We start from the raw sequence: 24,028 nt of genomic DNA, 5'->3' as shown, positions 1-24,028 counted from the left end.
CCCGGGAGCTTCAGAAGAACCAGACACCAAACTCCCTTGGGCTTGCCTGGAGGCTGTTGAAGGCACCTGTGCATGATTAGGTAGGGAATTGCAGGGACTTTCATTTTAAGAGACAGACTTCCCCGTGGGCCAAAAATTTAGAGACTTATGAAGGTGCTTATGTTAAGCAGATTTAATTCCACCAAGGCTAAAGAGCAGCATCCTTGGAAAGCCATGTCTGATGACCTAGCCTGGAATTACAAACCCATGTCTGACTCCTACCCCAGGCAAATAGGAAGAAACCAGTAAAGAAAGAATGCACTTAGACTTTTAATTCCTTCTGTTCTTCTGGAGCGTGTACATCTGTGCTACGTGGGCACTTGAGGTGGCTGCCAGCTGTGCTGCTTTTGGCTGGGAAGTGTTGGGGCCTCTCCATGCCTCTCCTTTTCCACAGGGTTCGATCACCAGTCCAAGAAAACCTGGGTTAAAGCCCTTGTCACAAGATTGGGAGGCCTGTTGGCAGAGACACCCTTGCCGGACTTTACCAGCTGCATCACCTCTTGCCTTCCAGTCCTCTTCCATGAGGATGCCCCAAAATCTGAATGGCTGCTTGCACCACCACATGTGACCCACAGGATGTCACAACTCAGCGCCTGTGGTGTTTGTTGCTGTGAGGTTTTTCACAAGGGCCAAAGGTGTGAATGGGTTCAAAGAGGGGCTAGAGACAGTAATGGAGAATTGCTCTGTAGGTGGTACCTCCAGCTCAGGAAGCCAGGAAATGCCTGGATGCTGGAAGGTGGATGGTGGAGGAGAACTCTATAGGCATGCCCAGTGCTTTTGCCCCAATGGCGGCTGCTAGCCACTGTGGAGATTAAGAGACTGGGCCAGCAGACATTTGGGCTGGCCCAAACAAATTATTTTTTAACTTTAAATGTTCTTATGATGCTGTAAAACCTATAGCAGGGTCAGCTAGAGGGTGATTCAGTTGCCTAAATATCAGTATCTGATACCATTGGGTGTTCTGCCATCCCTTCAGCTCCTCTCCCATGAGAGCTCAGGTAAGTACCTGGGGTGTCCTGGGTGGCTAAAACGGCCCTAAGTACATATGGCTGGACTCTCACTGTTTCTGAGACCAGGTCAGAATTGCGTGAGGGAGCCCTCTTTGAACAATGGTACTTCTAAGGAGTTGGATGTTCAGGTTCTGGTGATGACGAGCCACAAGGTTTTGGGCACTGCATCATGAGGAGAGGGTAAATGCCAGTACTTCGCATTACTCTGCTTTGATATCTGGCTCTGGGTCTTTAGTCTGTTAACTCATCCCTGCACTGAAGTAACAATTGCAGACACACAAACTCCCCAGGCTGACAGGTGAAGCATTCCCCTCACTGGCAGCTAACGCAACTTCTCTCTGCAGCATCCAGCTCCTCCTGCAGCCAACGCTTTGCCCATGTCCTACAAGAAAGAGCCTCTGCCCTCTCCTGTACAACTACCAGCATTGCTTCTTCACCTCCTTTTTCCCTCCTGCCAAATGGTGCCTGTACAATTCCATATACCTGTAAATATCCACAGTTTAGAGGACCTGGAGATTTGTCAAGAAATTATCAAGACGTCTCGTGTTGGCCTGTGCCAAGAGCAGAGACTTCACAAGCACGCTTCCTTCCTCAGCCTGTTCCAGCCCTTTGTCACGATCGTCTTTAGAGAGGCCTCTTTGAGGAGTAACTAATGGAAACCTTCTCCTCTCTGGTTTTGGCTGCCTTTTCTGTGCCCTCTTCACTGAGAACACATTGTTCTCATTTTTGCTGCAGCACGCTGCAGACTGCTTTCCCATTCCTCCTTACCTCCTCCCCTCTGCAAAGATCCAGCGCAGCTTTTCAGCATCAGAAGGTATTTGATCCTACTAAATGCTGGGTCACAGAATCACAGAAAGTTAGGGATTGGAAGGGACCTCGAAAGATCATCTAGTCCAATCCCCCTGCCACAGCAGGAACACCTAGATGAGGTTACACAGGAAGGCGTCCAGGCGGGTTTTGAATGTCTCCAGAGAAGGAGAATCCACAACCTCCCTGGGCAGCCTGTTCCAGTGTTCCGTCACCCTCGCTGAGAAGAAGTTTCTTCTCAAATTTAAGTGGAACCTCTTGTGTTCCAGCTTGAACCCATTACCCCTTGTCCTATCATTGGTTGTCACCGAGAAGAGCCTGGCTCCATCCTCGTGACACCCACCCTTTACATATTTATAAACATTAATGAGGTCACCCCTCAGTCTCCTCTTCTCCGAACTAAAGAGACCCAGCTCCCTCAGCCTTTCCTCATAAGGGAGATGCTCCACTCCCTTCATCATCTTTGTGGCCCTGCGCGGGACTCTCTCCAGCAGTTCCCTGTCCTTCCTGAACTGAGGGGCCCAGAACTGGACACAATATTCCAGATGAGGTCTCACCAGGGCAGAGTAGAGGGGAAGGAGAACCTCTCGTGACCTACCAACCACCCCCTTCTAATACACCCCAGGATGCCATTGGCCTTCTTGGCCACAAGGGCACAGTGCTGGCTCATGGTCATCCTGCTGTCCACCAGGACCCCCAGGTCCCTTTCCCCTACACTGCCCTCTAATAGGTCATTCCCCAACCTATACTGGAACCTGGGGTTGTTCCTGCCCAGATGTAAGACTCTACATTTTCCCTTGTTATATTTCATTAAAGTTTTCCCTGCCCAACTCTCTAGCCTGTCCAGATCTCGCTGGATGGCAGCACAGCCCTCTGGCGTGTCAGCCACTCCTCCCAGTTTGGTGTCATCAGCAAACTTGCTGATAGTACACTCAATTCCCTCATCCAAGTCGTTGATGAATATATTGAATAGTATTGGTCCCAGAACTGACCCTTGAGGGACTCCACTAGATACAGGCCTCCAACCAGACTCCGCCCCATTGACCACGACTCTCTGGCTTCTCTCCTTCAGCCAGTTCGCAGTCCACCTCACTACCCGATCGTCCAGTCCACACTTCCTCAGTTTTGCCGTGAGGATGCTGTGGGAGACGGTGTCAAATGTCCATTTAACTATTTTCTTTTCTAGAGGAAAGAGAGACAGGGAGGTGAGCATAAAAGTTTCCCATGCATGTCAGACCTTCAAAGCTTTTAGCATAGAAGTTTCTCACATGTTAGACCTTCACTGCATTGTTTGACTGTGATTGACAGAAGCTCATCAATATTTTTGAAAAATGTGAGAGAATAAAACTAAATAAACCCCCCAAATTAAGTTTTTTCCACATTACATAAAATCTTGAAAACTTAAACTTTCATTATTTCAAGGCACAGGGTAAGAATAATTGATTTTTGGTAAATATTTGTTGCTAAACTTCTTAAAAAGCTGAAGTATCTAGTGTTCAAATTTTTCATTCTCTAACTGAAAACATATTTGTGGTAGATTGGCAAGGAAAAAAAAAACAATTTCAAAACAACTGCCCTCTTTTCTGGAATACTCCTGATCTCAAACCACCTTAAATATCTTGTCACACAACAGATGTAGTGCTAAAGAAAATAAATGGTTCTGCTTCCCCAGAGCAAGGAGAAAAGGTAAGGCAGGACAAGGTAAAGGGAAGGAATGTCGAAGATGCAGCAGAGGGGTCTGTCAGGCAGGGGACAAGCCAAGGGTCACTGCGATGGGTCAGACCCACTTGGAGAGACCGTCCCCAGCAGGCAGGGTGGATGTGACCCCTCCACCCCTTCGGAAAGAGTTCAGTAGCATTGGCGTGGTCTGCATATGCCAGCTCATCTCAGCTCTGAAGAACAGTTATTTTCAACTGGATAACTACAAACCACTCAACGAGACAGCATTTTTGGATGTAAAAGTACTTCATTTGGATTGGGAATTCAATTTAATCAGATTATAGCTTGGTTTAAAATGGGAATACTTTTCCCTTGACAATGTTACTTACTATGGTGGTTTCTTTTTTGGTGTATGTGAAACTTTCTGAATTTTAATGACAGAAAACATAACAAAACAAAAAACCAAAAAACCAAAACAAACGACCCCAAAACAACAACAACAAAAACCAACAAAGGTTTATCCTGTAAAATTAGTCTTCTTTGGTATATAGTGTTCTAATACTTCATGGTGAGTTGGGTTGGGTTTTTTTAAGTTTGTTTTTTTGGTTTCTTTGTTTGTTTTGGTGGGGTTCTTTAGTTGGTTGTTTGGTTTTTACTTACTAATTTAGTCGTATTGAAAATTAAACACCATACTGATTCCCCTACCAAGTACAAGCAGGTGTGCTCATACTTACTCTTCTCACTGCTGCAGAAGTTCTAGGCAGCGATGGTCACAGGCAGCATATGAAGAAACAATGCTAGTGCATGTGAAATCTATGGCAAAATACCCAGTGGCTTCTCTCTTTTCTTTGAGGCCCTTCTTATAATGCTTACAAGGCATTTCTTCTACCTTCCCTTCTGCCTAAATTCAATAAGAAATCTGAATTTTTGGGAACTTAAACTGACAAGATTTCAATCTCTGTCATGAGTATGTACCTCACATTAGATCTCGTATATTTTTTTCTTAGTAGATTCAGTCCAGTGCTGAACCACAAACTGAACAGACAGTTCAGGCTGTTCAGACTGAAGAAAACCAAAAAGCAAACAGCTATGTATTCAGTACTAGTTAGAAAATGAGGAGGAAGAATTCCAAAGTTCTGATGAAATCTTTATCACCTTTATGAAAAATTCTGGATTAACTGATCTCTACTTACATCTTTGTGCACAGTAACAAAGCAGGTACAAGCAGATAAACTTAATCACGGCCTGATGCAATCTGAGACACCTGAAAGCACATTAATAATTGTTCAGATCTGTAACTCATTAACCAGCTCAGACATGGCAGTCTATTTCTCAGGAGTGTGTGGGAGGTAGACTGAACATCCATACGTGTATGTGTATGCCTGTGCTCACTGGCAAAGGGCAGGAAAGGCAGCAGAAGGCAGCCAAGTATCCAGATGTTAAATTAACTTATTATTTTGCTTTCAAGAGCCCATCCTTGCTGTTCCAATCTACATGCACGCCTCTGAAGTCAATGCAAATTCTGCATCTGAAGAACTGGTTTACTCAGGTGGGATGGTGAATTTCAAGGACTGAGTTGTTGTTCAGTGAAAATTATTTCTCCAGTCTTCAGTGTCTCTGTTTTGCCTTTGCAGGGTGTGCTGGCAGACGGCAGGGGCTGCTCCTCCTGCACCGGCAGCCCGGCTCATATTTGGAGCCCCTTACCTCTTCTGCATTCCCAGGTGGCCTCTGGAGATCAATTCACAAAACAAAGACAGCAGTTGGGGGGATGTTACTTTGTCACAAAGTCAATATTTTTAAATCACTGAATGATTAAATAAGCATTGTTTCCTGCTTGTGCATTAAGGTACAATCACTTGCCAGATGAGAGATATGAGGCATATACAAAGTCTTGCACAAGCTATGGTTTGGTACCAGGAAGTACCTGTTGATGAAAGATAAGCAGCACACCAGGATGCAAATGTTATTACTCTAGTAATTTTCTAAAATAATTTTATGCTCTTCTCAGGAAACGCACTTATTCTTTGCTCAGTGTTTTATCCATGGGTAGAACTGAGCTCCCTCTCCATTTCTTATGTGCTCTCGCCCAGACTTGTAGGAACTGCTGTTGGCACCAGCCAGGATCCTTGTCTGTTCACTTGTTGCTGCCAGAGGGGGCCAGAAAGCATAACACGTGACATTTTTTACCCCTCAGGAGTCTGTGGATGCACCGATTACTTCTCTGTGTGTTACACTATGCCACAGCTAACATTTGTGACCTTCTGCAGAAAGGGTTGTTAACAGCTGTGTCCGAGCAGACAGCAATATTTCCTTGTCATATGGGTGTTTAATCTTTTCAGGTTTTTTCTTGCTGCAAATGAGCACAATCTCGGCATCTCCCCAGGGGTTCTCACCACCAGCGGGTCTTCAAAATGGCAATTAGTCAGCAGGGAAAAAAAATAGGCTGGCGATTTGTTTGTGGTTTTTTTTGTTTGGTTTGGTTTTTCGTGAGTTGTTTGTTTGTTTGTTTTGTGAAACACAATCAACAGCCTTTCACTGATTTTCTTGGGTTTTTGTGAGTTTTTTGTTTGTTTTGTGAAACACAATCAACAGCCTTTCACTGATTTTCTCCTATTGTATTTTGAGTAAAGTATTGAACCAGCAAGTTTTTTCAACCCTATCAACTATGGAGCAGAGAAACATGTTACCAAAACATGGCCATAGCCAAAGCTGGCATGGCGATGCTGCACCCTGCTGCAGGTATCTCCAGGCATCTCGGTGAGGGGCAGCATGAGGTGTCTCCCACGCTTACACCCCAGATGTGAGAAGAAGGAAGGCATTGATTTTAAAAGAGGTTAAATGAAAGGACTCTCTCAACCCAGCGGCAGCCGCCCAGGGAAGCGGTGTGATTGCAGGCTGGGCCAGACGCAGCCACCAGTGTCACCTTGGAGACCGGCTGGTAAACTCCAGGCCTCCCAAACAAGGCGGGGGCCAAGGCAGCCGGGTGTGTAAACAAGTAAAACGAGATGGACAACAAAGTTCGGCAGTGAGCCTGCGGCCTGAACCTGTAAGAACCCGTGAGTGGGGAGGCAGGTGGGACACGGCGCCGTCCCAGCCCCCCGACACCTCTCAAGTCCTGGGTGGAAACCCTGGGTGCAGGATAGCATTGCAGGTAAAGGATTTTCTCTCTTTTTTGCTAGCTCTCAGTGAGCTTCTCCAGTCAGGTGAGCTTGTGGTTCAACCAAGAGTAGGTATTTTTATATGCATATATCATGATATAAACATTTTGCAAAACATACATATATATACATATATATTCAAAATAGCAACAGTGGTAGGTAGTGCTCCGCCTGCCAGAAGGAGCTGTAAGATGCTGGGGATGGTGAAGAGGCAAAGGGAAAGCTGCTACAGAGCGGTCAGTGGGGCTGAGAAGCCAGATTTTTAAGGAGGGCTTTGGGTGATTACCAAATACTTGCACAGTTTTCAAGCTCTTAATAATTCGATGAATTAATTAGGGATAAACCAAATGCATGTAATTGGTTTAGGCTGCTTAAACTGTTCCCAGACTCAGAGATCTTCTGTTTGGGGGTGGTGCGTGGCTCATGCCTTTGGCCGGGATGGGGCCTTTTGGGAGCCTGTGAGAATCCAGGGGCTAGTGTGGGTTTCTGCCTGCCGTAGTGGTGTGTTTTTCAGGATTTACACAGGAGGATCTTGGGCTCGGCTGAAGGAGAAGTGAATGGTGCTGAGCTTAGATTAAATCTGACTCCAGTTTTAAGCCTGAGGCTTAAGAGGGATGTAAGGGATGTTGTTGCTGAGCAGCCCAAGATTCTTCTGGAAAAACTCAACCCAAAATTTCATGTTATGTACTCATTAAGAAGAAATACATTCATTTCTGTTCAGCCTGCGCAACACAACACTGCCCCTAGAAACAAACAATGCTGAGAAGGTGAGGTATTGTAATTGCTCACAGGCCAGGATGTTATGCAAAACAGAACACTCTAGCCGTCAGAGTTAAATTAACCAGCCCCTTTTTCATTTCACCTTAGGAGACAACTGATGATCTTGGAAGAGATATAAGAATTAAAAACATACGAAATTATGTTTATAACCTTTTATTAATGGTTACTAATACATAACACATTTGTAAGGTATACAGAGAACTGTCATATTCAGCAAATCCTGAGTGTATGTTTAATTGCCTCACATTATCCAAACGGGCAAAAGCTCAGACCAGGCCTGCGTGTAGTAGGGTTTATGTTTAACTGTTTTTCCATATTTCTGGAACGTATAGAAAAGATTCTCAAATGCATACTGCTGTGTGACACGGGAAGCCAGGTCATGTTTAAGAAGCTTTACTGTAATGTGTAAGTGCCCTCACTTTACAGACTTTAATTGCTGATTTTGTTGCTGATTTTGTTATTGAACATTACAGAGAATGGAGATTTGCAAAGAGCAGCAGAAATATTTACTACCGGTGTTTTTAACCGTGATACATGGGGAAAAATTGGAATACCTCTGCTTATGACATTAGTGAGGTGATTAGAGTGCTCTGTCCCACTTCAAAAGGAACACTGGAAAAAAACAGGAAAGTTCAGGAACAACAGCAGAATTATCTAACTTCTGGAAACTCAGTTTGTAGCAAGAGTCCTAAGCTGTGTCTAATTACTTAGCCAAAGAGGTTTTAAAAGGGACCTTCAAGTGTATGCATTTGGATAGACTTGTAATGGGTAGCTCTTTAGTAAAATAAAGTAAGTCAGTGTCTAATGATGGGACAAATTCAGACTAGAAACAAATAACATATTTTAGAAAAAAAATTATTCAATACTGGAACAATTTAGCCTAGAGATGGTGAGTTCTCAGCTAGAAAAGTTTGTAGGTGTATAAACTAATTTCGTATTTATTGCAGAGATAACTGAGGACTGGGCAGTTTCAGTGGCTTTTATTGAGGTACAGGAAATCATAATAGATATCATATCAGATGATCCCTCCCTAGCCTCAATTCATGAATCTCGCTGCAATGATTGTTTAAGTGTATTGCAGTATACTGGTGATGCCACCTCTGAACCCAAGGCAAAGAGCTACTGCAATCTGTGTGGTGTGTGTTTATGTAGGTTTTTGCAGCATGCAATGGCAACAAATTATGTCATCATTTATCTCTGTATTTATAGGTCTATATAAATATGTAAAAGTATAGAGGCATAATGTACAGTGCTGTGCAAGCATTATACACTCTATATATAGATGCACAGGCATTATATATTTAAAGAAGCTATAGTACATAATTATATAATGTAAATACAATTTGCACTGTGTTTATGTAACCTCACTGTATTTTACGTTCTTGCCAGCTAAACATTTACCCTTGTGGACAGAAAACTTTTTTAACTGCTTATCTCACATAGCTGTAAGGTCTTCCTGGTCACTTGTTAATGAGTTCCCAGAACTTTGCTCATTCTGGCTGAAGCAAAAGCCGAAATGGTCTCTTTTCTACCTCAATGGACTTCTACAATAAGCTAGTACTGAAACCATTTGGGGGGAAGAAAAACATTTTATTTTTCTGTTTTTTCCAAGCCCAGCTGGTCTTGTCTGAAGGGGCTGCAAAAGTCAGCACACGTGACATTGGCAGCTGCCGCAGCCAGTGCTCTGTAGGCAGGAGCAGAGTAGTTAAGATGTTTAATTCCACGTTTCTCTGAATGTTTCAATTCACACTTTTGCACGTGCAATGACAATGAGATTGGAAGTGCAACGTGCACCGATATTGCCTCACAGGGCCACCCATCTTCTTCATCTCCCCAGAACACCCTCAGCACAGCGCCAAGTGTCCTGCGAGTCATGGGCTTTGCTGTAATTCAGCCCAGCTCCTCTGTGACTCCTTCATACCTTGGTCCTGTGATGCTTTGAAGGCTGGAGAATATTTTGGGGATCTTTGTGATCTGCAGACCCAGCAGCCAGGCTGGGGAGCAGCAGTCCTGGCCCTGACCCTGCACCCAGGAGCTAGGATTCAACGTGCCCCTAAAATGTCAGTATGGGCATCAGCAGCCCTGATGCTCTCAGCACTGGGCACAAATAGTCCCTGTGAGAGAAGGAGCGATGTTCCACTAGCCCAGGCATGCTGCGCGTCCACAGGCTGGTTTTCCCACTCTTTATTCCACTTCCTCTGAGGAAAACTGGAAGGCTTATGTGACTGTTGACAGTGTCCTGAAGACCTGGGGTGCTAAATGCTATGCAAGTTTAGGGTATTTGTTCGGCAGTTGTGTTAAAATAGCGCAAGGTATCATCTGTGGGCAGGTCAGGTCTTGGGGTGGTTGCCATTGCTCGAACACGTAATGGGAGAAAGCCTTCCTCTGGAGAATTAAGACTACAGTGGAACAACAGCAGACATAAGGAAAAGGTCCTCACCCAGGACAATTTTTGCTGTCACAGGTTTACCTGTGCGCAAATGCTGACTCCAGACCTAGCCAGGCTGAGAAGGCTCGGTGGGGCTGCTGGGGTGTGGAGGCAGCAGTGTGTTTGTGTTTCACAGCGTTTCACTGTACGCACAGATTCTTACCCACACTTCTATATTTGCATCTGGGTTAATCACATGGTAGTTGGCTCAGCTCCTCTTTCAGGGTTGGTGACCCATGTTGGCCATTTCCCATGCTGATAAAAGGATATAAGGAAAAGGAAGCAGAGGGTCAAAATGAGTCCTCGTGAGAGTGTTGCCAGCACCTTGCAAGTAAGGGATTTGGCATGCTCCATATACTAAGGCAAGTTTCAGTGCTCTGTCTTGTGTATGTGAATCCATGGTGTATGAGCACTTTGGTCTTTCAGATGCCAGGCACAGCAAGGCATGACCGAGAGATGGCAATCCAGGCCAAAAGAAACCTGTCCAAAACCACCGATCCTGTGGAAAGACTTCGCCTGCGGTGTTTAGCAAGGGGATCTGCAGGCATCAAAGGACTCGGCAGGTGGGTCTAGAAAGTCAAATCCATTCTTCAGCCTGATAGTTAAAGCTGCAAGAGGCTCACAGTCTAAGCAGGGACCAACATTTAAGTTTCCTTGTTCCAGTGCAAATTCTACAGCCCACCAAGCCTAGGCTTGGGGCTTCTGTGTTTTGGGAGATAGGTCTGACCTGCTTGAAGGACAGAAGACCCTGAATCCCTCAGATGAACGTGGGTCCTTGAGACTCAGAACAACTCCTGCCAAGGAGAGAAGTGGAACATTAAACATATTACACTCTTTGGTATTTTCTGTAATTAGCTTAAGTATCTCAATACTGAGGATTTTGTGCTTCCTTTCCTTTGGGATGTGATTCCCTGTGTATAGCAGTCTGTTAGCTGCCCAGTTTATGGGAAGCATCTAGACTCCTTCAGCAGTCAGCCCAAGCTGCACCCCTAGGAAAGGGGAGCTGTATCATGCCTCGAAACCCCTCCTGGGCTCTGTTAACCCCAGACGGATCCCAGCTGAACAGGTGAAACTTCATCTGCTTTTAGATGGCTCAGTATATAATGAATAAGAAGACTCCTTCAGTTAAGGCAGCCATCACCTCATGTAACTTCAGCTGTGTCGTATTCAGACACTCAACCTAAGCACGTCATGTCTGCTATCGGTGTGGTGTTTATTGTTTGTGTGTTTGTTTGTTTGCTTTACCTCAGAAGACTGTACAAGTGGGAAATGTTATCTCAGTATGGTGCCCTTGTGCTCTGGCACTGTGCTAAGTCGCTACGGCATTCTCTAGATTTTCCTATGCATTCTCCTCAAATTGCACATTTTCCACAGAGTATTTCGGATTATGGATGATGACAACAGCAGGACCCTGGACTTCAAAGAGTTTGTGAAAGGATTAAATGATTATGCTGTGATGATAGACAAGGAAGAAGCACAAGAGATTTTCCGGATATTTGATAAAGATGGCAGTGGAACAATTGATTTTGATGAATTTCTTGTTACACTGAGAGTAAGTCTGCAGGTTTATGTTATTACTGCACTAAATGAAGAAAAAGCCTTGATTCATTATTAGCTGATCACAAAACACAGCACTTTTAGTGCTTAGTAATTAGCAAAGTCTACAGCTCTATTTAAAAAGCCAGTAACTCTTGAGAAGTTAAAATACTCTACTTCCACCTAAATATGCTAAAGGAGAAAATTACCCTAAACACCATCTCTGTGGATAAGAGAGCTAAGAAGCCAATAAATCTCTGGAATTTATTGGCAAAGCTAAGGCTCCTCACAAATATAACAGAATAGTTGCAAATAAATGAAATAAATGGATTTTTTTTAACAAATTGCCACCTTGATTTATATACCTCCATACCTATATTGCATTCCAGGTACCTGTGTGGTTCAGCCCATTAGTCTCACTTCTTTGTCCATCATTTTGTGATGCATCTCCCTATAACATGAACTAATTCAGTGGTGGCTTTCTCTAATTAGCCACAGTGTGCCTGATTTTGGTTGGAGCCTCTTTGCTCTGCTGAAGTCTAAACAATTAAGAAAGAAAATAATTGGTGCTTTGAGTGATTAGTAATTTCTTGTTAGAAAACATTTTAAATGGTAGAATAGAAAAGTGTTCCAGATAGCATTTTCTCTCTTATCGTCCATTTACTATTGTATTGATAGACAGTGAGTAATGTTGATCGCACTGCCTTTTTGGGAGATATATTGCCCTTCATTGCTCATGGACAGTGTAGACTGTCAGCAATTTGTTGTCCCAAGTGTGTTGAAATAGGTTTACTATTAACAACAGCAGTTACATGAATTTGGAAGTGGGCAAATAAATAACAGAAATAAAATTATTCTGTTAATATTTCTTTACAGCCTCCCATGTCGAATGCAAGAAAAGAGATCATCATGCAAGCATTTAGGAAGTTAGATAAGACTGGAGACGGCGTCATAACGATTGAAGACTTACGGGGAGTGTATAATGCAAAGCATCATCCCAAATACCAAAATGGAGACTGGACAGAAGATCAAGTTTTTAAGGCCTTTCTGGATAATTTTGATTCACCCTATGACAAAGATGGGAAGGTGAGTGGAACACCTAATGTCAAGCCACGAAATCACTATCTGACTCAGCATTTGACTTAAACTATTAAACGTGAGAGTGACTGCAGTGCGAAACATGCAGTTGCATCACTTTTGCGGGGGACAGTGGAATGAGTAAAATGGATGCATAACCTCCGTGTAGGCCTGTTGGCGCTTCTTGCTTATGCATTTGAAGGGAAAGGGGCTCTGCAGTAGCTGCAAGTGTAGATGTGATATTGCATTTACAGGCTTGTAGCCTAAATGCTCTACTTTCATAGGTTATTCTATTTATATCTTCAGACTAACCCACACGATTGCTGATTTGCAAGATCCACATAAACTGGAGGATTTTTCACTTTGTAGGAGAATAAATACCAGGATCCAGGTCAAAAGCAGGTTCTGTAGCACGTGAAACACTTTACAGTTAGCGCTTCTCCACTGTGTGTAATTACTGAGACATTTGATTTGGAAATCGGTCCATAATGGAGATAGATTCATCCACAGAGCCCTGGAGGGAGACTGGACTTGGGGCAGCTGCCAGCAGCCATGTATCCTTAGCAGCCACCAGCTGGGGCAGGGCTGGGAGCCCTTCCTGCCCCAGCCTTCACTCTCTTCTGGAGGTGCAAAGCCTGGGCACCTTGTGTGATGGAGTTCTTATGCATCTGCTTTGTCACCATCTCTGAGCCAAGCATGCTTTGTTTCCCCTTTTTATGTGTCTCCAAACTTCTTTGGTCTGAACTTAAATGTGTTTGACCAACTCAGAGCAATCGTGGATCTCCGCTGTTCACATGGTGACATTCCGAGTCCGAGCCGTTAATGTTAACAAGCTAGATAAGGTTTCATCAGTGCTTTGTGGGATGTCTTTTGCACTTCTGAGGTTGTACCTGGGTTTTCATGGCTACACTACACTGTTGACTCCTACTACACCCAGATCCTCCACTTGCTTTTTTTCCAACAAGCACACTCTCAGTTTGTAGGGAAGTGATGGGTTTTATTTCACTTGAGCATGACTTTGCACTTGATAGAGCTGAATTTCTTCCCTTTTTCTGTCATGTCATGGTCAGGGTTACCAGATGTATGAGCTGTCCCCTTCCTCCTCTGCAGCAGTGGTGACGTCCAGCAAACCTCAAGCAAAATGTTCCTGCTTTTTGTGCTGAGGTCATACTTGAACACATTAAATGAGTCCCCAGAATGATCCATCACAAGTTCAGTGCCTTGTACCTCATAAACACTGCAGTGTTTGAGCTTATAGAAAGGTTATTCTGAGCACTCACCTCTTGTTCGGCAATCCTGACATTAGCGCGCCCAATTGCAGTTTCTTCTGAGAACTGACTGTGACTTTCCTGTGCCTGAATCAGAGCTCACTAATGACACTGCTGTGAGCTGAACACTTAAAATGTTTTCCTCAAGGAGAAGCATCTCCTGGAAAGGTCTTCTTCACCGTGATCTTGCAGGGTGCCTCTGAAATAAGCAGGGTCAGCGAAGCTTGTAATCTGTTCCTGATGGCAGGACAGTCGACAGTGTTCAGTTCTCCCCCTTGTCATGTTTTACTTAGCTCTCAAATGCACAACGCAGCAGGAGCGAATGTTTTTCTATGTGATGTTTATTCAAAGAATGACCTGTACATTTCAAGAACTGAAGCTTCACAAGAGATATGCACAGTTTGTATCTGCTAATCTGATTTTTTTTGGATGGTCATTTAAAAAGTGATTCAAGCTCAAAATACCCATGAAAGATGTTACAAACTCTTAGGTATTTGAAATAATGTTTGCTTCTTTAAGTGACACCTATTTAGAGCAATGATATTTTCTCTCTAATGAATTGATATAAAGCTCCAGGCTGTCTCTGTGCTGCACCGGAAAACCCATCCACTTTTATTAATAATAATGCAAAGTACCAGACTATAGCATCCCTGGAAAAAAAATGCATTAAAACATTCATCTTCTTGGGCAGCACTGATTATAACTTCGGTTCCTGGTAAGGCTAGTTTACATCTGCATGCTTCATCCAAGTGTTCCTGGAGGACAAGATCTCTTATTTCTACCAAATAAGTCAACTTACACAAATTTTCAATGTCTTCTTTCTTCCTGTTGGATTCCTTTCACTAGCAACAACATGAAATAGTGGATGTTAAGTTTCCTTTAGACTACTTCTCAATGTGTTAAAAAAAAAAAATGTTCATTTTGCTATTTTAAATCCTTCTGTCTCAGGTCACAACAGAAGAATTCATGAACTACTATGCAGGAGTCAGCGCTTCCATAGACACAGATGTCTATTTTATCGTCATGATGAAGAATGCTTGGAAACTCTGATCATATGATTAAAGGAGCAAGACTTTGCTTCCACCTTTTGTAGGTTCCCATGATTAAGTGTATGCACAACGCCACACTCATTTTCCATAATAACAGCTTCCAGTAACTGTGCCAATTACAGTAAATCTGCAGAAATAATTCCCAGATGCTTTGGTAGGCTCAGCCTCAGGGGATACGAGCATAATCAGAGAGCAAATCTGCCATCTATCCACTCTGCAGATCTGTCCCGTTTCTCCTTCCATCCCTGACATGTCTTATCTTTTCTGAGACAAGCTGCTTCTTTCTTCTTAGACAACTGCAGTAGCTTCCTGTGGCTCCTGAACATATCCTCTCCTCCTGTGTTAGATACGGCTCTGTTCAACAGAGGATGCAGGAGGAGGAAACAGAAATATTCTGGAAGGGTGGTGGTCTGAGGCAAACTGTTATAAATGTGAGGAACTCTGCCCCAGGAGGGTCACGTAGCCCTCTCACCTGTAGCACTGTGGTATCTCTTGGTTTCTTTGGTCTCACTTGAGGGATGGAGCAACTGCTCAGCTTCCTGCTGTGAACACGTGAGTTCCCAGTGCCAGGAGGCTGAAGGCAGGAGGAGGGACACAGACCAGAATAAATGCAAAACCTTCTTTAAATTCCTTTTTTTCTCTCTGGCTTACAACTCAGCATACAGACATCTTTCCTGTGTGTGCCTCGTTTCAAACCTCTGTGAGCCTGCATATAGTTTTTTTCCCCCTTTTGATCTCTGCTGGTTTTTTTTCCATTTTTTTGTACTGTGAGATCATCTCACTAATATTTTTCTTTAAAGGTCATATGTGTTTTACAGTATTTCTTCTCACTGTTCCTGGAAATTTTACTGGTCTGATAGCTGTTGTGTGTACACTCCTACACCAAAAGTTGTGTATTAGTTTTTGTATTTATACGGGTTTATGAGCAAGCTATGACTTCAGGGAACTTTCTGGGAACTCCAGAACTTGTAACTATCTTGTCATTTTCTGTTTCTGATACTGAAAAAAGGATGGGAACCTGCCCTCCTGGTCACACCAGTGAGGCTGTCTTTGTCCTTTCCCAGTGCAGAGAGTGGGGAAATTGTGCACAAAGGAGACTGGGGGGGAAAAAAAAAAAAAAAAAAAAAAAGAAGAAGAAGAAGAAGAAAAAAGAAGTGGGCTGGGGGCGGGGGGGGAGGTGCTCTCCTGTTAATCCTGCCTTGATTCCTTTTCTTTTTCTCATCTTTCTGCTTCTCTCACATTGTTGTGCTGCTCTCCCAGGCTGAGATGCTGCTGCTGTAGCAAAGAGCAAATGGCTTCTGTATGGCAGCATTCGCTCTGTGTCAGGCTGGCAGCCAGGTAACAGCAGTATAGGCTTATAGATGGGACTTTCAGAAGAGCTTGACTGATAAAGCTTTATGATGAGAGTGGTGAAACACTGGCCCAGGATCCCCAGAGAGATGGTAGATGCCCCATCCCTGGAAACATTCCAGGCCAGGCTGGATGGGGCTCTGAGCAACCTGATGTAGTTGAAGGTGGCTCCGCTCATTGCAGGGGGGTTGGACTAGATGAACTTTAAAGGTGCCTTCCAACCCAAACCATTCCATGAGGTGTCACTTCTTTTTTAGCCTGGGTTGCTAACATTTCAAACACAACCGAGTGCGTGCTGCCCTGGTCCTGTGCAAATTCTGCTTTTATTTTGTCCAGCCATGATCTCAGTACAAGCAATAGCTGTTTGCAGTTCTGTATTCAGGACTGTGCAAAGTCAATTATTTGATCTGTAAGCCTCCAGAAACTTGAGTGCTGGCTGACACTGGAAACTGTTTATGGTTGCCAACAATCTTGAGTTGACTTTACTTATCATGATGCTACTGAAGTGCCAACATGCCTTATATTAAAAACAAACTTACTGTCAAAGAGTGGCTGTACGTGTGCTGGCAGCTTGAGTAAAATCCATTTATTTCTCGTTTATTAATCTGCTCCACAACAGGGTGTCGTGTTATCTCTCAGTTTCAAACAAAAAGAAAGTAATGTGAATGGACTGCAGGAATTGCAAAATGAAAAAACTATTTCCTTCTGACACATTATCTCCCGTCTTCAGACCCCACAGCGATCTGTTGAGCCGGCATTTAATCACGTGCAGTGGAAGTTTTGATCTGAATAACTGCAACCAGTTTGTCTTTTCGGTGCTAACACTTTCCAATTTTAATTAATCCTGAATGCAATATACCTTTTCAGAAGGGAGGAGGGGTACTGGAAGCAACTACGCTTTTTTAAAACCAGCAGAAGCTTTGTCACCAATGTCCAGGAGCCTCAGCTGGAGCCTGTGATGGCTGGAGAAAGCTCGGTGAAATTTCTGCACTGAGCTTGACTAACGGGGTTTTGTGCAGGGACCTGAAGGATGTGACCCAGGGGAGCTCCAGCCCTCTTATCCTGGTGGGAAGGCTCAGTGCCCACCCTGCAGGTGGGAGCTGCAGCCGATGCAGCCCCGATGCCCCCAGAGCGGCTCCTGGCTCCTCGGCTCTGCCTGTATGCAGACCTCGTTGCTCGCTGGATATGTTTCTCAGCATTGGGAGAACATTCTTCACGATGTAGCAATTTCAAAATTTTTACAGAGCGTGTTTCCAAGGGTTGGTTTCAGATTCCTTTGAAGTAGGTGGCAAAGTTTCCTTTCGCTTCCGTGGGAACAGAGTTGCTCCTGGAGCAATCTGAGTAAAAACTGGTAACTGCAGAAAAGGCATAGCACTTTCAGGAAAAAAAAAATAATCTGGGAAAGAATGACTTGTGTTTTTTTCACTTGTAATCATATGCTGTGGAACACAAATTGGAATCTGTGCTGTAAAAAATGTGATTTGATCAATATGTGTGCAAATTCATGGAACAAACACAGGCGTTGCATCAACCGCTAGATAGGAAAATCTCTACTAGATGTGCAGCCATAATGACACACTGGGCACACACACCTGAGATTCAGCCAGGGGAAGCACTTTGCTGAAGTTAAAGGCAAATTAAAGGGGTTTGAACCAGACATGAAGGAATATCAGGGCTAACAGCGGGTGCCCAGAGCTGCCCTTTAGCACTTCACTGTCCCTTCCTCCTGAGGCTGCTGCATTGTGTTCTGGGAGAGCCAAAACTGAAGCTCAAGCACCCATGTTCAGCTGCAGGCTGCTGTGTGCTGGTTACAGACCCAGCAGATGCTGGAGATAGGTGGTGATGCAGGCTGTCCTGCCAGTCTGTGGTTGCACAGCGCACATGGCAGATGCTGGGAGATAGGTGGCAATGCACACGATTGTATCTGGCACTAGCATCAAGATTGTCAGATCTTGGTCGGTGCTTCATGTTCAAAGAACTATCTCTTTTTTTTTCTGATTGTGCAACAGACACTAAACAGGATGGCATAAACCATAGGAACATCTGAGTCTGCAGAGCTGTGGGCCAATGCCAGAGGAGAAGGTCTTGCCTGCACCTCGAGCTCCAGCCTGCCCTGTGGCACAGCGCCTTGTCAGGGCTGATCTCTGCCAGGCAGTGCCCAAAGTGTGCTTCAAAAATACTGGTGGCACCCTGCGATCCCCCACAGAGGGAAAAGACTCCCTTATGCCTCCTCCAAACTCTGCTCTGACATCTACCTGAGCCACCAGTGCATCGCTGTGACTGCCTCTCAGAAAAAGAGCACAAGGCATGGGGGCAGAGGGGCAGGGGACAGCCTCTCCCTCCAGCATGTTGCCTGGGGAAAGGTGGCAATTCTGCAGCATCCTTCACTGCATTTTAGTTTTGCCCCTTGTGTGCCTTTGTGGCTTCATGTTTTTGTCCTGGAGGGGAAATTTTTGGTTCAATATGGTCCAGAACAGTTGTTTGGCTCATGTTCTCTCCCACAGCATAGAATTCTGGTTCAAGCAACTGAGTTTTCCTGCAAGCCCTGCTCACTGGCATATATTACTGAAATGAGACCACAAGGTATATTCACTGATCTGGTTAATTTTGTTGGTCTCCTGGCACAAAGCTGCCTCGGTGGAGGCAGATGGAAGCAGCTGAGGTTTTTGCAGGTGAAACCACCTGCACACATCGCAGGTTACGTAACAGCTTGTACACGGTGCTGCCTCAGACCTCTGTGGCCACCCAGAGCCAGGATCCCAACCTCTGTGGCCACTGGCTGGCCGAAGCAGCAAGCCTGGTGATTTTGGTTATTTTTGCCTGCCAGCTCCTGTCCTTCACACCCAGAGCCGCAGCAGCAGCATGCTCCGCTTTCCTTGCTGAAACGGATAACGCCAAGAGCAACCCGCTGCTGTCGGTGCCTGGCAACTTCCTATGACTTTAGCTGTGGTTATAGCCCTTCCCATTTCTCTAGAATTCCTTTCTCATGACCAGCTCAGGAGGAAGAGATGAGCAGAAAGTGGGTTTCCTAGTGAGCTGTACTTAACACCAAGTCCTCAGGTGGCTGAGAGCAGCCTTGTTGTTTGAAGCAGCCTTGATATTTGGGAAAACCCCCAGCCACAGTGGTTCGCCCCAGCTGAGTTTGAAGTCTCCATGATCTCAAAACAAACCTTGGTTTTGGCTCTAGCACCTCTCCTGCTCCAGGACAGCAAAGGCTGCAGCAGGCAGGAGCACTGCAAGGGGCAAAAGCTTCAGTTTGCTGGCTTGCGGTCGGCCCCAGGTGCGGCAGCCCTCTCCCTGCCAAAACCTGGACCCAGGCTTCCTCCTGGCTTTCAGCGTTGATGCTGATCTCAATGCAAGCTGCAGCTGAAGAATGGGGATAGGATCCAGACTTTTCGAACATATTGGGAAGCAGGAAAAAAGAGAAAGAAAGGAAGTGCAGTGCTTTGTGAAAGTTAACTCAAGCCCAGTTTTCTGTGGGAAAGCAGAGATTGTGGTAATATGTGAGCAGCGTTTGTTTTCCGGGGATAAATCTGATTTTTTTGGTTGTTGAAAACATTATAGTTTTACCAAAAGCTGCATTTTTTATTCTTTACTTTCAATTGATACTTTAACATTCAAAATGTACTTTGTTGCAGTTTATTTGTTTGGTTTAGTTTATGTACATTTTCTGGGGAAAAAAAAAAAAAAAGCAGATTGCTTTAGAGAAACTCTGACTTTGTGGCCTAGATTTATTCCTTTAGATATTTCCATCAATGTAGTTCTACTTAGTTTCTCATTTTCTTTTGCTTGACTAACCTTTGGGGCCTTTAACATTCATTTAATGATGATGCTAATGTTGGACTAATCTAATTTCATTGTGACATCTAAGTTATGTGACAACAACCAGAATAACTTTTCTTATAGTAATTTTTCAAGGACATAGCAAGAAGCAATGCAAGAAACTCAACCCATTTACCTCAGTGTCATTGGACCAATAGCTGTGTGAGATCTTGCTGCAGCAACACATGGTAATGTCAGATTAGGACAGTGTGACCTAAAAATCAGACTCCTCTGGAAGATGCAAAAGAATTATTTGCAAAATATGGAGATGTGTTACATAAATATCTTGCTTCGAGCCACAGTATGTAGCCATCACATATATTAAACACTGTTTTTCTCATTCCTAGATTACAAAAGATGAATTTTTGAACTACTACTCTGGAGTTAGTGCTTCTGTGGACAGTGATGCCTACTTCATTTTAATGATGAAGAAATCCTGGAAACTCTGACTTCTGCTTACATTTGCCCCAGCTTCTTTGGGATCAGAGACTACAAAGAAGTGAAGCACTGTGTAGTTTGTTGCGGGTTTATTTTCTTTTTTCAGACAGTTCCTGTCGGAACAACATTTTCAGTGCTGCAAGTTTTGATGACACCAACAAGTGTCCCAGAACTGGACTCTGACATGTGGCCTCATGTTTCAACAGGTGGCACTTAAAAGCCGAGGAACAGCCAGGCGTGCTGAAATCTGGGGTTACCGAGTGAGCAAAGGGATGAGATAGTCGGTATAAATTAGCAACTACATTTCCTGGCACCATCAGTTGTTTTCTTTTGTGTCTGTACATTAGATTTGTTTTGCCAATGTCCTGTTACTCACAGGATTGCTAATTTGGGAGGCTTCATGAGCCAACCAATAAGGAACTGTTTGACCCTAAAATAATTCTTCACAGAGATGGTATGTCTCTTTCGTGTTACATCATCCACAACCAAAGAGATAAATAGCTTGAGCCAAAAACATATTAACTAAAAAACAGCTGCTGTTCACGCCAGGGTTGCAGCACTGCAGCACTGCTGTACAAATTCAGACCTTTAAGTCAATAAACACTTTTACTAAGAAGCCTAATAGGGGCTGAACTCCTGCTCTGCAGAAATACCCTGCCAGCATCACCAGGTCTGCTCCTGCCAGAAGGGATGGCTTTGTGGTCAGCTTGTGCCTGCCTAAAACTGCTCTGCATTCAGCTTTCTGCCACCCCACTGACACACACATATTTTTTGTGTGTTTTATCAGCCTGTCTAATGAACGTGCACAAGAGGAGATTTGGTAAACAAACTAATAAATTCAGCAGGGGACAAGTATCGCCTTGAGAGGTAATTAACATTTTTCAGCATCATTAAAATTAGACTGTGACTCAGTGTTATAACTGACAAAAGACATTTTATTTAGCGCTTGTGTGCCACTAGGAGATGTTTGCATAGTGCAAATGAGCTGCACATATATGAGGGGAGAAACAAAGATGGGAGAGCGGCTGTGTTGTACCACAAGTGCAGAAGAGGCAGCAGAGCCTGGTGGCTATGTGCAGAAAGAGGAGCACACAGCTCCAGGCACAGTGTCATAAAGCAGCTGCCTAGAAACCAAGGTCACCGAGCTTTTTGTGTGTGTGCAGCTGAGTATGAGCACAGGAGGCAGAAAGTGCGGAGGAGGAAGGTTACGCTGAACTAAAGAAGATGCATGGAGAATGTGAAAGCTGTGCTATAACCCTGTGTGGGTGTTGAGTTAGATGGGAATTTGTGAACAGCTATGGGGGAAACTCTCTTGTAGATTCAGGAAACTACTCGGTCCTGACCCAGTGAAGTGTTGTTGAGACATAGTTGTGGCTGTCTCTTCATATATGTACTATGCATCTAAAAGCTGGCCATGGACCATAAATGCTTGTGGACCGTCTTATTTTCGTGCATATTTGGATTTCTTTTTTTCCAAAAGGAAGCTGAAAGTTGGTAGATTTGTATGCAACAACTGAAATTATGTTGATGGCTATAAAATCACATATAACATTCAAGTGTGCTGACACTAAGACTGTTCAAATATTGGTACTCAGCACCTGCAAAATAGTCAGCGACCAATTTTTCCAAAAGATTTAGCTCCCACAGTTCAGGTTGGATTGTTAAAGCTGAAGCTGCTAGCCTCTGTATGCTTCAGAGCAGCCTAATACCCAAACACAGTGATCTCAGTGGAGCTTAGGACTTCCAAAAGTTCAGCCTGACAGGACCTGACTGAACACTACTGCAATGACCCAGTTACTGGCATTGGCTTGGTAGCAGTTGGATGTAGTTCAATAAACAGGTTTTATAGCCAAGTCTGGGATCCAGGGTCCTTCAGAAACCTTAATGTTAACCTTTAACCCTCCTTGATTTGGTTGCTCTCCTGGAAAGATACTTTTCTGGGTAGTCTTCATAATGTGCCAGGTGCACATGGGGAATAAAGTAACCCCCATGTCTGGCATGAGTTAGCTTATATCCTCCACTAAGAAAAGCTACATTGGGACGAACATAATTAACAGAAGGCTGCTTTGTTTTCTATCAGTTGCGTATTTGTCAGCATTCAGCAGTGTATTATGAAGTGCCATCTCTGAGGACACAGTATATACAGGACTTTGCCTTACTGTATGCATACCTACACTATCGCAAGCCTGAGATTTTCTGGTGGTCTTGGTGTGGACTCACAACCACCCACAGGGGCTTGAGCAAAACTGTTGGCTTGCCTGAGCAAGTACAAATAATTGACAGGAAATCAGCTTCACCTCTCTGGTCCCCAGAGATGTCACCTGCCTGTTTTCTGGATAACAAGGGCTGGATGGCAATTAGAGTCTGTCCAATCTGCTCTGGTGAACCTGCTTTAGCAGGTGGGTTGGACTAGATGATCTCCAGAGGTCTTTTCCAACCCCAACCATTATGTGATTCTATGATTTTGTGATTCTGTGGAGTCAGAGTGAACAAAGGCATGTCCAGTCCAAAACATAGGGACTGGAGTTGCAGAGAGGCTTCCCTGGCTCACAGGGTGCAGGCGATGAAGGAAGAGTGATGCTTGCTGTTATCCTGCAGTGTTTTCAGACCTCTGAGCTGTCTGGATTTATTTGGGATTTATCCTGCTTGAAGCTAGGTAGAACCCATGGAGTTATCCTAATTCTAGTGGGGGCAGAATAAGTCCTGTCATGATAGATGTGTTTTAGAAGACTGAACAGCATAAATAGGTCACACAAATAGCCATGTCCTTTTAATACAGTAAAAACATTATAAAACCAAGATTACATGCCATCTATTTAAATAAGATATAAGACATAGAAAACAGAATGGATGTTTAAACATTAGCAGCTATGCAAAAATATGAGTACTGCATAGGAAAAATATAACTATTTCAGAACGATTAAAGTAAATAAACATCAGGTTTCCAATACTTTTCCTGTATTAAAGAGCAAACATAAGTTTTCTACTACATTTCCTGTATTAAAGAGTAGTATATCTTCCTCAACAAGCAGAAAGACTATTACAAATGGGTACCTTACTGCTTAAATAGTGCAAATAGACCTTTTTGATATCCCTTTTCATCCTTAAAAATGTGTGTATGAGTTCGAAACAATCATAGCACACACTGTACAGGATTCCTCTGGTGTGCTTTTGCTTCTTCCTCTATCCCCCTTTTGTTTGTCACTGTGTTACTGGAAGATGATGTTTTTCCAGCACCGTCTGTGTCTACAGTCGCACTGTGCGAGTCAGCACAGTGTGAGCATTAACAGCAGCTCTTTTTTTAAAAAAATACATGCATTATAAAGCAAATAAATGTCCAGGACTTTCATAATTTTTCTGCTGCATTAATCAATTTTTGATTTGGTGAGAAACAGCAATAAAAGCCATGCTATAAAATGTCACTGGAAAGCCTTGAGCCAAATTCTCGTTCCATTTGCACGCAGGGACCGCAAGGTTGTCACAATTTGAAGGTTTTCCCTGGTGTCGGGTGGAGGTGGATAAGATGGACTGCTGTCTCAGGAGTGTTGTTTTTCTCCAGCAGGCTACATCAAATACAGCAACATCTCAGTGATTATTACCAGTCACA

At 43.9% G+C, this 24,028-nt stretch overlaps 1 protein-coding gene across 7 annotated transcripts in view; it reads left to right on the top strand.

The window, feature by feature from the left end:
- Window positions 1-24,028, top strand: part of CAPSL (calcyphosine like) — a 42,194-nt gene that overhangs the window by 2,570 nt on the left and 15,596 nt on the right. For 2 of the 7 annotated variants that reach the window (XR_010607867.1, XR_010607866.1), the window contains exons 2-5: window positions 10,308-10,444; window positions 11,256-11,433; window positions 12,294-12,503; window positions 20,331-21,288. Coding sequence is in view for 5 of the 7 variants with exons in the window: in XM_065656736.1 (XP_065512808.1) it covers window positions 10,308-10,444; window positions 11,256-11,433; window positions 12,294-12,503; window positions 14,711-14,812 (627 nt within the window). In the remaining 2 variants the exon portion in view is untranslated. Of the gene's footprint in view, window positions 1-6,419; window positions 6,667-10,307; window positions 10,445-11,255; window positions 11,434-12,293; window positions 12,504-14,710; window positions 15,902-20,330; window positions 23,820-24,028 lie in introns of those variants that run through there. The other 5 variants (XM_065656736.1, XM_065656739.1, XM_065656737.1 and 2 more) reach the window with 5 other exon arrangements.

The sequence above is a fragment of the Caloenas nicobarica genome, chromosome Z (assembly GCF_036013445.1).
Source record: "Caloenas nicobarica isolate bCalNic1 chromosome Z, bCalNic1.hap1, whole genome shotgun sequence".
Lineage (NCBI taxonomy): Eukaryota > Metazoa > Chordata > Aves > Columbiformes > Columbidae > Caloenas > Caloenas nicobarica.
This window is presented reverse-complemented; position numbering and strand designations above follow the sequence as displayed.